The sequence below is a fragment of the Schistocerca serialis genome, chromosome 3 (genome assembly GCF_023864345.2).
Source record: "Schistocerca serialis cubense isolate TAMUIC-IGC-003099 chromosome 3, iqSchSeri2.2, whole genome shotgun sequence".
Lineage (NCBI taxonomy): Eukaryota > Metazoa > Arthropoda > Insecta > Orthoptera > Acrididae > Schistocerca > Schistocerca serialis.
Window position 1 is genome coordinate 839576616 of NC_064640.1, and position 14619 is coordinate 839591234.

At 44.9% G+C, this 14619-nt stretch overlaps 1 protein-coding gene across 4 annotated transcripts in view; it reads right to left on the reverse strand.

The window, feature by feature from the left end:
* The window catches only part of LOC126470897 (cullin-5), a 242068-nt gene that overhangs the window by 56629 nt on the left and 170820 nt on the right, over positions 1-14619 (reverse strand). For all 4 annotated transcript variants that reach the window (XM_050098924.1, XM_050098923.1, XM_050098922.1 and 1 more), the window contains exons 10-11: positions 10415-10539; positions 10202-10332 (exon numbers count right to left, since the gene is read on the reverse strand). In XM_050098924.1, coding sequence (XP_049954881.1) covers positions 10202-10332; positions 10415-10539 — 256 coding nt within the window. The remainder of the gene's footprint in view (positions 1-10201; positions 10333-10414; positions 10540-14619) is intronic.

The following is a 14619-nucleotide window of genomic DNA, read 5'->3' on the forward strand; positions in this document are numbered from 1 at the left end:
ACAGAGGGGAAATAAAGCAGCAGTAATATCCCTATATCAGCCGGGTGACTGAGTACTACTGTGAGATCCTGCGACTGAGAAGAGATGGCCAAAGAAATTCACTTCTGGAGAATACCACTTGCCAATCATGAAATGCCACCTAGTGTCAGCATGCACTTCTTTCTGTGTTTTGTATGCTGATATTCCCTCAATTCCTGCCTAATCCTAAGAAGAGCACTAGTCAGATGTCCAGGGTATGAATTATTAGGTTTGTGCATGTCTCCCTGGAAACCGAGACTTCCTTATTAAGCACATTATCTCACTTTGACCATGATGCTGTCCCTACCACTGTGTATTACTGACCGCAGACTGAACAGACCATCCACAAAACACAGCCTATTAGTTGCACACTTTCCACATTTGTAACTGTTGTCCTAAACAATACAACATTACCGTGCCTCATTTCGCACAAAAACCTTTACCCATTACATCCCACAGGCGCACATAACTATCTGGTATGTGGTTACTGGCAGGGAATGACAATGTCGCGCACGTAGTACAGCTGCTACCTAGTCGTCAAAACTGATGGACACTTGTGTGCAACAAACAAGACAGCCACCATTAAGAAAGAGGATTCGGAAATCATAATCCTCAAATGAGCTGGGCCATCATGACTCACATCTTTGGCAGTACAAGAGTAGGTGGGAATTGAAAAACTGGTCCCACATTGAAATAAGTGCTTCGATAGCTGTGGTAACTACATTGAAAAACAGAGTAAGGTACTGTAACTTTATTTACAAAGTTTTGTGTTGATATGTTTTTATTTGGTTAAATCAGAATGTTCCTTGCTTTTTGGATGACTCTTTATTATGTTTGGAGTTGAAGGGGATTCCATAATTAATTATCGTTTTAAAAAGATCTGAAATCATCATTATACGCCCGAAATGTCTGGAGTAAAAGCTTGTTATATCATCACTCAGCAATGATTACAGAACTTATTTCATCTCTATTTCATGTTGCAAATAGTGCATGCCACTATCCTGTTACTTAAATGAATACAACTGCATTAAGAGTCATCTTTAAGGACAATTTTTGTAACACAAAATTAAGAAGCTTGTGGCTCTGAGGGAGCAACATACCTTACAGAATGTGACAGTAAATCTTACATAAATCAAATGTGGCAGGAAAGTATACAACAATGGAAACTATTCAACAATCATCCTACATCAAAAACATTATTCTAGCTTTAACTGTCAATCACATGCAGCAACTATTATTGCAATGAAGTGTTTTCTCTTATGTCTGCCAAGCTACAATTACTATTCTACACAGTTACTATCTATATGAAAATATCTGTAAGACTGAGTAAAACTTTGCTCCCAAAAATCTGTTCAGTTTCATAATGAGGCAATAACTCCGAAATCAAAACATTCCAACTATAATTTTAGTGGTCAAAACTTTTCAGATTGAACTGCTGCATAAGATGCCATATGTTTACATGTATAGAAGGTCAGACAGTTGTAGAGGTGCTTAATTATAGAAACAATGTGACACTACAGATTCTGAGCTGTTCACTGCTATTTCTGAATAACAAAGGATGTTAAACACTTTAACATCCCATGAAAGAATTTCCTCAGATTTTGACAATGTACAAAGAGCCATAAAGTTAACACACAGTAAACCATTTATGTCCCATCAGAGCGTTTCCATATGATTTAGAACTGAAACTCTAATCTTTGGCAGTTCTAGTCAACTTGGCGGACAAATATGATACTGCTCTATTGGCAGAGTTTGCTTTGAGGTGAAGAATACAGAAATCAAATTTCATTTTGAGAAACTATGTTCTACGTCTACATCCCTACTCTGCCACCGTGTACTGTACTGTGAATGGCAGTTCATTTAGCAGCATCTGTAATCCCCCATACAAATTCAAATTTTCCTAACTACTGACACAGTACAGCCCGTATATACACTGGGTGTATCATAATTAATGGCATAAACACATATAGTTGAGAGTATATGATACTGGAAGCACAAAGGTCTAGTTAACATGGGTTCTAAAATGCATACCTGAAGAGCTAAGGGCACTACTACATCCTCAAGACACTGAACAAATCTCTTCTACTGCAAGCTATATTTTGCTTTCCATATTTTGAGAGGAGTATGAACCAAAACAAGAAAAAAAAATCTAGTAAGTGTGGCCTCTAAAATCATACCTGTGAGCTATGTGCTCTTGTTTCACAGTAGTTAAGATATACTTAAAAAAGCATAGGACTTGTGGAAGAAGAGATTTGTTTGACAGTATCGAAGATGAAGTGCCCGTAGCTCTTCAGGCATGAATTTTAAAGTCCATGCTTACTACACTTTTTTTGCTTCTGATACCATGATCATCAATTTAATAAGTCATGGCTGCAAAATACAAACACGAATTCTTTACAAACAAATGGACAAACTGGTAGAAGCTGACCTTGGGAAGATCAGTTTTTGATCTGTAGAAATTTTGGAACACGCAAGGCAATACTGACCCTACGACATATCTTAGAAGATAGATTAAGGAAAGGCAAACCCACATGTATAGTATTTGTAGACATATAGAAAGCTTTTGACAAGGTTGACTGGAATACTCTCTTTCAAATTCTGAAAGTGGCAGGGGTAAAATACACAGAGTGAAAATATATTTACAATTTGTACAGAATCCCGACTGCAGTTGTAAGAGTCGAGGGGGCATGAAAGGGAAGCAGTGGTTGAGAGGGGAGTAAGACAGGCTTGTAGCCTATTTCCATTGTTATTTAATCTGTATATTTGTTTTGTTTTAGGGTGCAAAAACAACTGGGGTCATACGCTCCAAAGTCAAAACTACAGAACCTGAACACAGAGAGTAGTAAGAAAACGACTATACGTCAATCCCAACTGACATAACAGAAGGACAGCTAAAAACAGGCACGTGGAAAAAGAGCAGCTAAAGAAAGAGAGAGACACCATATAGAAACAGAGGTCCAAAACTAAGAATTAAATGGCCTTCGCCATATTGCTTTGGCGGATAAAAAGTAAAACACGATCAAGAAGCCACGTGTCATTTGCTAAAACGGCCAATAACTCAGATGGCAAACCCAAACGGAAACGTAAAAGGTCAAAAAATGGACATTCCATCAGGAAGTGGCGAACAGTTAAAACTTGGCGCAATGTGTACAAAGTGGAGGGATAGCACCACTTAGCAAATGACGATGGCTCTAAAGGCAGTGCTCAATATGCAAATGAGATAAAATAAACTCCTCTCAGCGGGAGGGCCAAGAGGAGGTCGTCCAAGCTGCTGGGAGAGGCTTAATATGACGAAGCTTATTCCCGTGAAGGGTGGACCATTGGCAATGCCATAGGGACACCATCTCCTGACAGACGGCAACACAGAGATCATCAGAGAGAATATACGTACTCACAAGCTGAGGTACTAGAACCGCAGCTCTGGCAAAAGCGTCAGCAGCCTCGTTTCCTGGCAGACCGGCCTGACCAGGAACCCACAGAAACATCACACTGGCTCCACCAAGTGTGAGCAGTTGACAGTTTTCCTGGACCCGCTGCACTAAGGGATGGGCAGGGTACAGCACGCATGGACTGTAAGGGGCACTGAGTGAGTCTGCGCAGAGGGCACAGTTGAAAAGGCTGTGTCGCCGGATGTACTCCGTGGCTTAATACAAGGCGAAGAGCTCGGCCGTAAATACTGAGGAGTGTGTCGGAAGCCAATATTTAAAGACATGGGTACCAATGATGACAGCACACCTGACACCACCATCAGTCAGAGAGCCATCAGTGTATACAAAGGTACTATCACTAAATTCCATGCAAAGGTCTTGAAACTGAAGGCGACGGACCCAAGCTGGAGTAGTGTCCTTAGGAAGCAAATGAAGGCCAAGGTTAACATGGGCCCCTTCACGAAGCCAACGTGGTGAAGGGTTCACACCCACCGGGAAAGGTGCAGGTAGTGCGAAGTTAAGCCGCTGTATCAGGTGCTGAAAGCGGACTCCAGGAAGTAACAGAGAAGAAGGGCAAGCAACATACTGATGATCAGAGGAATCATCAAAGAAGGAGGCATAGAATGGGTGGCCATGCATGGCAGACAAACGGCACGGATACCTGCTGAGGAGAAAGTCATGGCGATAGGACAGTGGTAGTTCAGCAGCTTCGGCATAGAGACTCTCAACTGGGCTGGTGTAAAAGACGCCTGTGGCCAAACAGATAGAACACTGGTGGATAGTGTTGAGACAGCGTAAGAAGGATGGGCGTGCAGATGCATAAACAAAGCACCCACAGTTGAGTTTCAAATGGACAAGGGACCGGTACAAACGGAGGAGGGTGGTTCAATTGGCATTCCAGTAAGTACCACTGAGGACACGTAGGACATTGAGGAACTGCTTACAGTGGGCTACCAGGTAAGAGACATGGGAGGACCAAGAGAGTTTCCTATCGAGCATGAGCCCCAGGCATTTCATAGTTTCAATGAACGGAAGGGCAACAGGCCCAAGATGTAAAGATGGTGGGAGAAATCACTTGTGTCACCAGAAATTCATACAGATGGTTTTGTCAGTGGAAAAGCAAAAGCCACTGTCAATGCTCCAGGAGTAAAGATGATCAGGACACTGCTGAAGACACCGCTCAGTGAGACAGGTCCATGGAGAACTGTAATAGATGGCAAAATTGTCGACGAAAAGGGAGCCAGAGATGCCAATTGGGAGACAGGCTATGATAGGATTAATGGCGACAGCAAGATGGACGACACTGAGGACATCGTTTTCCTGGATAACGGTGTCCAACTAGGCAGAACCCAGACGCACCTTGAAAACTCTATCTTTTAAAAATGCCTGAAGGAAACAGGGCAGGCGGCCATGGAAGCTCCATGTGTAAAGAGTATGAAGGATACCAGTTCTCCAGCAGGTGTCATAGGCCTTCTACAAATCGAAAAACACCTACACAGTCTGAGATTTCCACAGACAACCATTCATGACATGGGTGGACAAATTAACGAGATGGTCAACTGCAAAACGCCACGCTCTAAATCCACACTGTGCATTCGTCAGTAAATTGCAAGGCTCTAGCCACCATACCCGCTGGGCATGAATCATGCATTCCATCATCTTGCCAACACAGCTGGTAAGAGAAATGGGGCGGTAGCTAGAAGGAAGGTTTTTGTCCTTACCGTGCCTAAGTACTTGTATGACGGTGGCTTCACGCCAGCATCCGGGAAATGTGCCCTCTGCTCAGATGCGGTTGTATGTGTGAAGCAGAAAGTGCTTGCCCGCAAGAGAAAGGTGCTGCAACATCTGAATATGGATGGTGTCTGGCTCTGGGGCAGAGGATTGGAATGATCTGAGAGCATGATCTAGCTCCCTCATAGTAAAGGTGGCATTGTAGCACTCACGATAAAGAGAGTAGAAGGGTATCACCCGAGCCTCCTCCACTTGTTTCCGATGGAGGGAGGCAGTGTGATAGAGGGAAGACCTCGAAACTACCGCAAAATGGTAGCTAAGATGTTGGAGAGAGCAATAGTGTCCACGATAACATTGTCTGCTACTGTGAGACCTGAAATGGGGGAATCGATCTTGGCCCCCGATTGCCATCGGAGGTTGGTACACATGACAGAGTAATGGGTGGAACCGTTAAAAGAACTAGTGAATGAAAGCCAGCTAGCTCATTTGCTATCCCGAATAATGCGACAACACTTTGCATGCACGTGTTTATAATGAATGCAGTTTGCCACCGTAGGATGACAGTCAAAAATGCGGAGAGTACGTCTCCATGCATGAATCGCATCGCAGCATGCCTCAGTCTACCAAGGGATGGGGACATGATGTGGTAAAGAGGAAGTGCGAGGAACGGAATTTTCTGCAGTAGCAAGGATAATGTTTGTGAGCTATTCCATCTGGTCAACCCAATAAGCTGAAGGAAATAGCTGCCCAATTAGCTGAAGGAAGTCTGTCCTGGTGACACTGAATGGCAGAGGGACATAAATTGTACAGAGAGAAAAAGTCAGGTGGGGAAGGAAAAGGCGAACTGCAACAGCTTGAAGATGGGTAATCAGGTAGATGGGAGATTGGTTGACAATGAATGTCATCCCTTATGAGCAGCATGACGCCCCCCATGAGATGGAATGGTGACCTCAGGGGGAAGGTCAAAATGAATCACGAAATAATGCGAAAGCTCAAAGCATTCATGAGGACCCAATTTTGTTTTCTGAATGCAGACTACAAGGGGATGCTGCAATGCTAAAAGCAGCTGTAAACCCTCTTTGTGGGACCAAAGGACACGAAGGTTCCATTGGAGGAGAGTCATGATAAGGAAGAGATGTAGGGGTGTCAACTCAGTGGGCACTGAGTGACAGCCGGTGTAGAGTCGCCACTACAGGGCACAGGAGGAGGATCCTGCTCCATGGGCGTCCACAGAAGCATCGGCATGCTTGTGCAGTCAGTCTGTGGAATCCAACACTGAAAAACGGTTGCTGGTGCGCACCGGCGATACAGGGGCCGGCCGTTGTAGGGTACCACGTGGCCACACCTTCGAAGAGGGTCTTCGAGTTGGTGAAGCAGAAGACTGTTAGCCTTTGGTGGACTTCTTCAAGCCCTTCCAGTTAGAGGAAGATTCAGGTGGTGTTTGGCTGAAAGGATGGAGGAAGTGTTCACAGGAGGATCCTGTCCTTTCCTGCCTAACGGTTGGGTAGTTGGTGGCTGCGCTCCTTGAGGCAAATGTTTAACGGCTTGTTGTACACCTGGACAGTGGAATGGTGATGCTACCTTGACAATGGGCGATTTCACAACCTCAGAGCTGAATTTTAGGTTGCATATCTGCGTGGCCATGTCCTTCATGGAGTGAGGGGGTAACAACAACTTATCTATAGATACCAGATGGCAGAACGCATGTTTTGCGACTAGCCAGTAACTTGCAAGCCACTGCGTACGGCACCTTTTCCTTTACCTAGATCTGTTGAACAGCCCGCTCATCAAGATACATGGGACAATCCAGGGAGGAGGCGGCATGGTCGCCATTGCAGTTGATACAACGGGGAGAAGATGGCAGACAATCCCCCTCGTGCACATCCGTATCACAGGTGACACATCTGGCTGGGTGTCAACAAGACTTTCTGGTGTGGTTGAAGCTATGACACTCGTAGCGACGCATCAGGTTCAGAATGTATGTCCGGACTGTGATAATTTCATAGCCTGTTTTGATCTTGGATGGCAAGACTACTCTATTACAGGTGAGAAAAAGAGTTCGGGTGGGCAGTAAGGAGGAATCTATCTTTTTCATTACACGATGGACAGTGATGACACCTTGATCAGAGAGGTAAGATTGGATTTCGGAATCAGTTAGACCGTCGAGCAGCCTGGTGTAAATTACAACACGGGAAGAATTCAAAGTTCTATGGGCCTCGGCATGAACAAGGTAACTGTGGAGAAGCGAGACAGCAGGCAGTTGTTGTGCTTGGGCATCAGAAGCGGTCTCCAAAAGCAAAGTGCCATTCCATAAACGAGAACAGAATTTCACAGGGCCAGCAATTGCATCATCACCTTTCTGAATAATAAACAGATTTAGCGTGGCAAAGGACTGACCGTCTTCAGTATGTGAGACCACGAGTACCCGTGATGGAGCGGCAAGGGTCTTTGAGTCTTTAGCCTCATTATGTTTGCATTTTGTAGATGCTGAGTGGGAAGACGATTGACTCATTGCAAGGAAATCCCCCATGACTGCCAGCATCTCTGATGGCGCGCTCTTTTCAAATGAGGGCCCCCTTCACTAGGGGGCGCACCCGCCTTAGTTGATTGTTCACACCTCAGGTCACACCTCCTGAACACCTGACAGGGGGACCAATTGACAGTTTGGGAAGGTTGCAGCTCAGGCAATCACCCCTCCCTGGGCCTGGCCTGTACCTGGGGTACGTGTGAACCCTATCTGTCGACCCGGGGCTGGGAATTACCTGTTACCCAGCCACCTGTTACGCAGCAGACACATGGGCCGGCCTTCAGGAGCGCGCAGGGAGGAAGAAGTAAAAAGAAGATCCTTAAACGACGAATCGGAGGAGCGAGAGGAGAAGGGAAACGAAGAAAGGAAACGGGAGCGAAAAACAATGGTGAGGCTGTTCTTAAGTCAGCGACAGAATGCAGAACATTCCCAATAATACTCCAGACATGCTCTCTCCAAGGGAGGGGAAAAAGATTAGCAAGAGGATAGACATGCAACACGCAAGGGAAAAAATGCTGCAAAGGCTGGGGCCCCATGGTAGCTAAGCACAAACCCTCCAAAGAGTGGCGAGCCCCCTGGGGGGAATCTGTATATTGAGCAAGCAGCAAAGGAAACTAAAGAAAAATTTGGAGTAGGAATTAAAATCCATGGAGCTGAAACAAAAAGGTTTGCTGACGACATTGTAATTCTGTCAGAGACACCAAACGACCTTGAAGAGCAGTTGAATGGAATGGACGGTGTCTTTGAAAAGGATATAAGATGAACATCAACAAAAACGAAACAGGGATAATGAAATGTAATCGAATTAAATCAGGTGACACAGAGAGAATTTGATTAGGAAATGAGACACTTAAAGTAGTAGATGAGTTTTGCTATATGGAGAGCAAAATAACTGACGATGGTCGAAATAGAGGATATAAAATGTAGACTGGCTATGTAAAAGAAAGCGATTCTGAAGAGAAATTTGTTAACACTGAGGACAGATTTAGGTGTCGGGAAGTTTTTCTGGAAGTATTTGTATGGAGTGTGGCAGTGTATGGAAGTGACACATTGGCAATAAATAGTTTAGACAAGAAGGGAATAGGTGCTTTTGAAATGTTGTGGTACAGAAGAATGCTGAAGGTTAGATGGATAGATCGAGTAACTAATGAGGAGGTACTAAATAGAATTGGGGAGAAGAGGAATCTGTGAAAAAACCTGACTAAAAGAAGGGATTGGTTGGTAGGACACATTCCGAGGCATCGAGGGATCATCAACTTAGTATAGGAGGGAAACATGGAGGGTAAAAATCGTAGGGGAGACCACGAGTTGAGTACACTAAGCAAATTCCAAAGGATATAAGTTGCAGTAGTTACTCTGAGGCGAAGCTTGCACAGGATACAGTAGCATGGAGAGCTGCATCAAACCAGTCTCTGGACTGAAGACCACAACAACATCACGTACTTTCAACTGTATTCATTTATGCCATTAATTATGATATACCCTGTATATCTATATGAAATCAGGGTAACAAAGACTGGGATGAGCTGAGACTATCTCCAATGCAAATAAAAATTAGTCTTTCTCATACATTTACATTATCTGAGATGAGTGTTTCACTTATTAAATCTTTTCACATATAAAGCTTTCATACTTCACTGTGTTCTGTGTAATATTATATATAAGGATGAGTCAAATGAATACTTCCTGCCACTAAATATTTCAACATTGCAGTTCATGAGTCAGTTGCAAAGGCACCCATCCCTCAGACACTTTGCTAAATTGGAGCACACTGTGTAGAATGTAGTGCACTGAACTATGAATAATGTTTACTGTTGCTGCAACATCATCCAGTGTCACCAATTTCCCCATCATCAAGATTGGTTTCAATGGTGGCTGTGATTGCTGGACACTAACACAAAACATCTCTAATCCTGAACAAATGTCTCGAACTTATGACTTAACTACATACACACTGCAGTGACGATGACACATCATTATTCTGTTATGAATTTCAACAAAGTTCCTACCTTCAGTATGCAGAGATCAAGTAACAGAATGTTGTTTGTCCGTGCTGCAAGTTGCTAGTGCAGCAGTTACCTTTTACAATACTCCAGTGTTGGTGTTTGTGCATCTGGACAATGCAGCTACCTAATGAATGTATAGTACACTGCTGAGAGCAGGCTACTGTCACCTTTCGTGTCCCTCCCTTTTTTTGTTGACAGTTTTACTGTTTTCAGTTGACTCACCCTCACAACAAAGCCAAGATGCTAAATAAATGCCTTAGACAGTAGGTGTTATTTTGGATTTTATCTGGAAATCACAAAACAGCAGTTTCGAAATTCAATAAAAATATCAACTGTTTCTCTGCCCTGTGAGCATACAAAATACTTTTGGAGCAATTTATGTGCAACTATACCCACGAACAAGTAATGATGTCTGTAATTACAGTGACAGAATTGTTTATGATGAACAATGGAACTTATTAAAAGCATTTTATCCATGTGCAGTACCTTACCTGCTATGCTACCTCTAGTATTCCTGTACTGTTCCTTAAATTGTTGATTTAAATCTTCACTGACTTTTATGTCTTGAAACATTCTCGCTAATTTGTTTACATAATCTGCAGGCATTCCAACTTCTCGAAGCCTGAAATAATTTGGCTTTGTAATTACTGTTTTAGAATAACATGCACAGTAATCTAGAATTCAGATTTATTTCATTCTCTCACCATTCCACCATATTTTCTTCTTTTTCAGAGTCTGCTGATGTATCTAATATTAAACGTCTTGTGAGATGTGCTTTGTGGTATCTCATGAATACGTCTTTGTTCTGAACGTATTTTAGTACTAGCAACTGTAATAGGAGAAAAACAGAAATAATTAAACAAACAGCACAAATCTCTTTCTACTAGGCAGCCCAACAAAATAATATGCGAGACACACAACAATCTTACAGCAACTCCAACAAGGACCAAAGTTCGAGCTTTTCACTTACAAAACCACAAAGCCAATCTAAAATTGACACACGATGTGATACTAAGCTGTCCTGCAGTAGTAACCACAGTTCCTTGGGAGACAGTCTCAGACACGCCTTAATGCTCAGAAAACACTTAAAAAACACAAAAGACTAAATACATGCACAATCCAACACTATTCAGTGTCCATTATCAACTGACTGAGGGGGAAAAAATAAATGTTCTAATAATATGTTCTCTTTCCTTGAAGTATTTTATTGGAGAACACACAGGACTGGTGTGATGCAATTCTTCCACGCCATTAAGTTGGACATCAGTACTTAGCATTAGTTAGTAGCTAACACCTACATAATTACAACAACTACACATCCCTGTTGTCACAGCACATTCCGAAATTCACCAGATGTTGTGAGACAACAGGACTGGGGGGAAGAAACCAACAAAAACAACAAAAAGCATGTGGTTGAAGATGACGAGAAGATGTCACTTGTAGTCAGATGAGAGATGTTTAATCATCTGACTGTGGATCCAATCTGGCCCAGGAGCTGTGTCAGGGCAATGTGCAAGGGCACTGAGGAGATCTCACTCTGTAAATGGGGCATTATAGGATTCACTGTGGCGTGTAGTGAATGAGAGGACTTTCCCTTCCAGCCACCATTTCAGAGTGCAGAAGGCTAGGGGTAATTCTCGACAAAGAGACTCGAACATAGTGCTCAGCAATTGTGTTTGCGTTGGTAGATAACATGCAATTTATGTTAACACCAGAAACACCTGTTGGGGTCTGGTACCCGAAAACACGTTTGATCTTCACCCAAACCTGGGAAGGTGACGTAAGGCACCCAATGGTCAAGACTTCTCTCCCCAAACATTCCTACTCTGAAGTTTGATAAGTTGGCCAACGCGGACACAGAGCCGTTTAAAGGCTATGAGGTGTTGAAGGGCAGGGTGCTGCTTATGCTGCTGTAGAGCTCGCTCACACTCCTTATTTGCATCAGCAACTTCCGGCGACCACCAAGGGACTGCCTTTCACCGGGGCACCCTAAAGAGCCCACATGGGGGGAGATTCAACGGTGACAGCAGAGGTGAAAGTTTCCCAGTCCACCTTGTTTAAAGCCCATCTAGGCAGGCATCTGTGGGCCTGATGCCAGGGCACTGAAAGGAAGATGGTGAAGTGGTCAATACCACACAGGTCATCATGTGCTCTCTAGTGGACAGATGGGAGAAGTCCTGGGCTGCAAACTGCTAAATCAATGGCTGAGTAGCTACCATGAGCGACACTGAAATGTGTGGTGGCCCCAGTATTTAAGAGACAGAGGTCGAACTGAGACAGCAACGTTTTGACATCTCTGCCTCGGTCAGTAAGCACAGTGCCATCCCACAAGGGGTTATCGGCGTTACAAGTTCTCAAATGTAGGAAAGGTTTAGGGAGTTGATCAATCATTGCAGCTAATACAGTCAGGGGTACTGCGCCATCTGGTGGAAGATATACGTTGCAGAAAGTTATTTCCTGTGTCATCCTTATTCTGACAGCCACAGCTTCAAGAGGGGTTTGAAGGGGCACAGTTTCACTAAAGATTGAGTTTAGGACATAAACGCAAACTCCACATGACTCTCGATTATAGTCGCTACGGTTCCTGTAATATCCCTTATAGCCACAGACGGCAGGGATCCGCATTGCCGGGAACCAGGTTTCCCAGAGAGCAATGCAGAAAGCAGGTGTAAAACAGCCAGGCGGTGGAAAAAAATCACTGCAATTACACTGGAGAATGACATCATCGCGAGAATGGGAAGGCATGGAACATTCAATGAGGCAGTTTACATGTCAGGGTCACCTGCTGTCACCAACTTATTACCTGAACAATCTATACCCATTGTGTCTGAGGGTCCAGCAAGATCTAGATCCTCAGCAGATGCCAGAATTTCCACCTCATCCTCAGATGCAGAGCTTGTAGGTTCAAAATGGTTCAAATGGCTCTGAGCACTATGGCACTTAACATCTGTGGTCATCAGTCCCCAAGAACTTTGAACTACTTAAACTTAACTAACCTAAGGACATCACACACATCCATGCCCGAGGCAGGATTCGAACCTGCGACCGTAGTGGTCACACAGTTCCAGACTGAAGCGCCTAGAACCGCATGGCCACACCGGCCGGCTAGAGCTTGTAGGCAGAGGTTGTGTGGGTACCACCGCAATTCCCTTGGTCTTGAGGATCTTCGTTTTGGATTTCTCTCGCCGTTCCTAGGGTTTTCCTGGCTGGGAGGACTTTCTGATTCTGTCTCTGGGACTGAGGACGAGTGTGAAGCCCTAAAACCAGCTGCTTTTGGGCGCTTCAGCCACTGGCAGGTGTCATGTTTCCCACTAGCAGAAACCTGGGAAGGGAGTGACCCAAGCGACCCGTTCCTAGTGAGAGGAGTCCCGAAGAAGTTGTACGCTTCTCCGGCTTAGAAGTGGGGACGGACGTCTCAGATGGTTGGGGGAGGGAGGTGTTTCTCCTGAAGTAGGTGATGCAGGAGCAACAGGGAGGGAAGTGCCCTCCACCATCAAGGGGGCAGGTTCAGTCTTCTGTCTCTGAGAGGTGACTGGTGCTGGCGGAGCTGATGGTGCTAAAATTGTTGTAGTGGCAGCATAAGACGATGTCATGCATACAGGATGTAGACTTCAAATCTCTTCTTAGCCTTAGTGTAGGTTAGTTGGTCCAGAGTCTTGTACTCCATGATTTTCCGTTCTTTCTGGAGAATCCTGCAGTCTGGCGAGCAAGGCGAATGGTGCTCTCCGCAGTTGACACAGATGGGTGGTGGGGCACATGGAGTATTGGGATGTTATAAGTGTCTGCAAGCTCCACATGTGACGCTGGAAGTGCAGCGTGAAGACATATGGCCGAACTTCCAGCATTTAAAGCACCGTATTGGGGGAGGGATATAGGGCTTTACATCACAGCAGCAGACCCTCACCTTGACCTTCTCGTGTAATGTATCACCCTCGAAGGCCAATATGAAGGCACCAGTGGCAAACTGATTATCCCTCAGACCCCAGTGGACACGCCGAACGAAATGTATACCTCGTTGTTCTAAATTAGCACACAGCTCATCGTCAGACTGCAAAAGAAGGTCCCTGTGAAACATGATACCCTGGACCATATTTAAGCTCTTATGGGTCGTGATAGTTAGAGAAACATCCCCCAGCTTGTCACAAATGAGTAACGTCTGTGACTGGGCAGAGGATGCTGTTTTGATCAAGACTGGCCCAGATCTCATTTTGGACAATCCCTCTACCTCCCCAAACTTGTCCTCTAAATGTTCAACAAAAAACTGAGGCTTTAACGTCATGAAAGATTCCCCATCAGCTCTCAATTACACAAGGTACCGGGGCAAATAAGAGCCGCTGCCATCCTTAGCCTGACGTTCCTCCCATGGTGTGGCCAGGGAGGGGAACAATTTGGGGTCATAATTCTGTGCATTGAATTGACCCCGTGAATGCTTAGAGGCTGCTGCTGATTGACCACCAGCAAGAGATGACGTACTACGCTTCATGGCGTGTCATCCTCCCTGATGCCACACACTCCGACCAGGGGCCATCCCCACAGGCACCACCCAGCCACAGCAAAGGCTACCTGGCAGGATGGCCATTGCCGGGAGTCCCGATGACCGAGGGGGATGGGCACCTACCCCTTGGCATACGTGGGGAGTTAATGGCGCAGGCATCAGCAGAGCTACCCCTGTGTGGTCAGGGGGCTACAACCAACAGGGTACATAGCGGCCCCACCACAACGGACTGGCTACCATGCTGGATATCAGGTGCAAACAAGTCCATTACCATCGTTAGCGCAAAAAAAGATACCACACAGTGGATGGAGAGTGACCTCATTCAACAGCTGGAGAATGAGCGGAAGTGCAGATCCACGTCGATGTAGGATGTGAAAGGTCTCAGCACACAATGGACACGATGCACCACGTAAG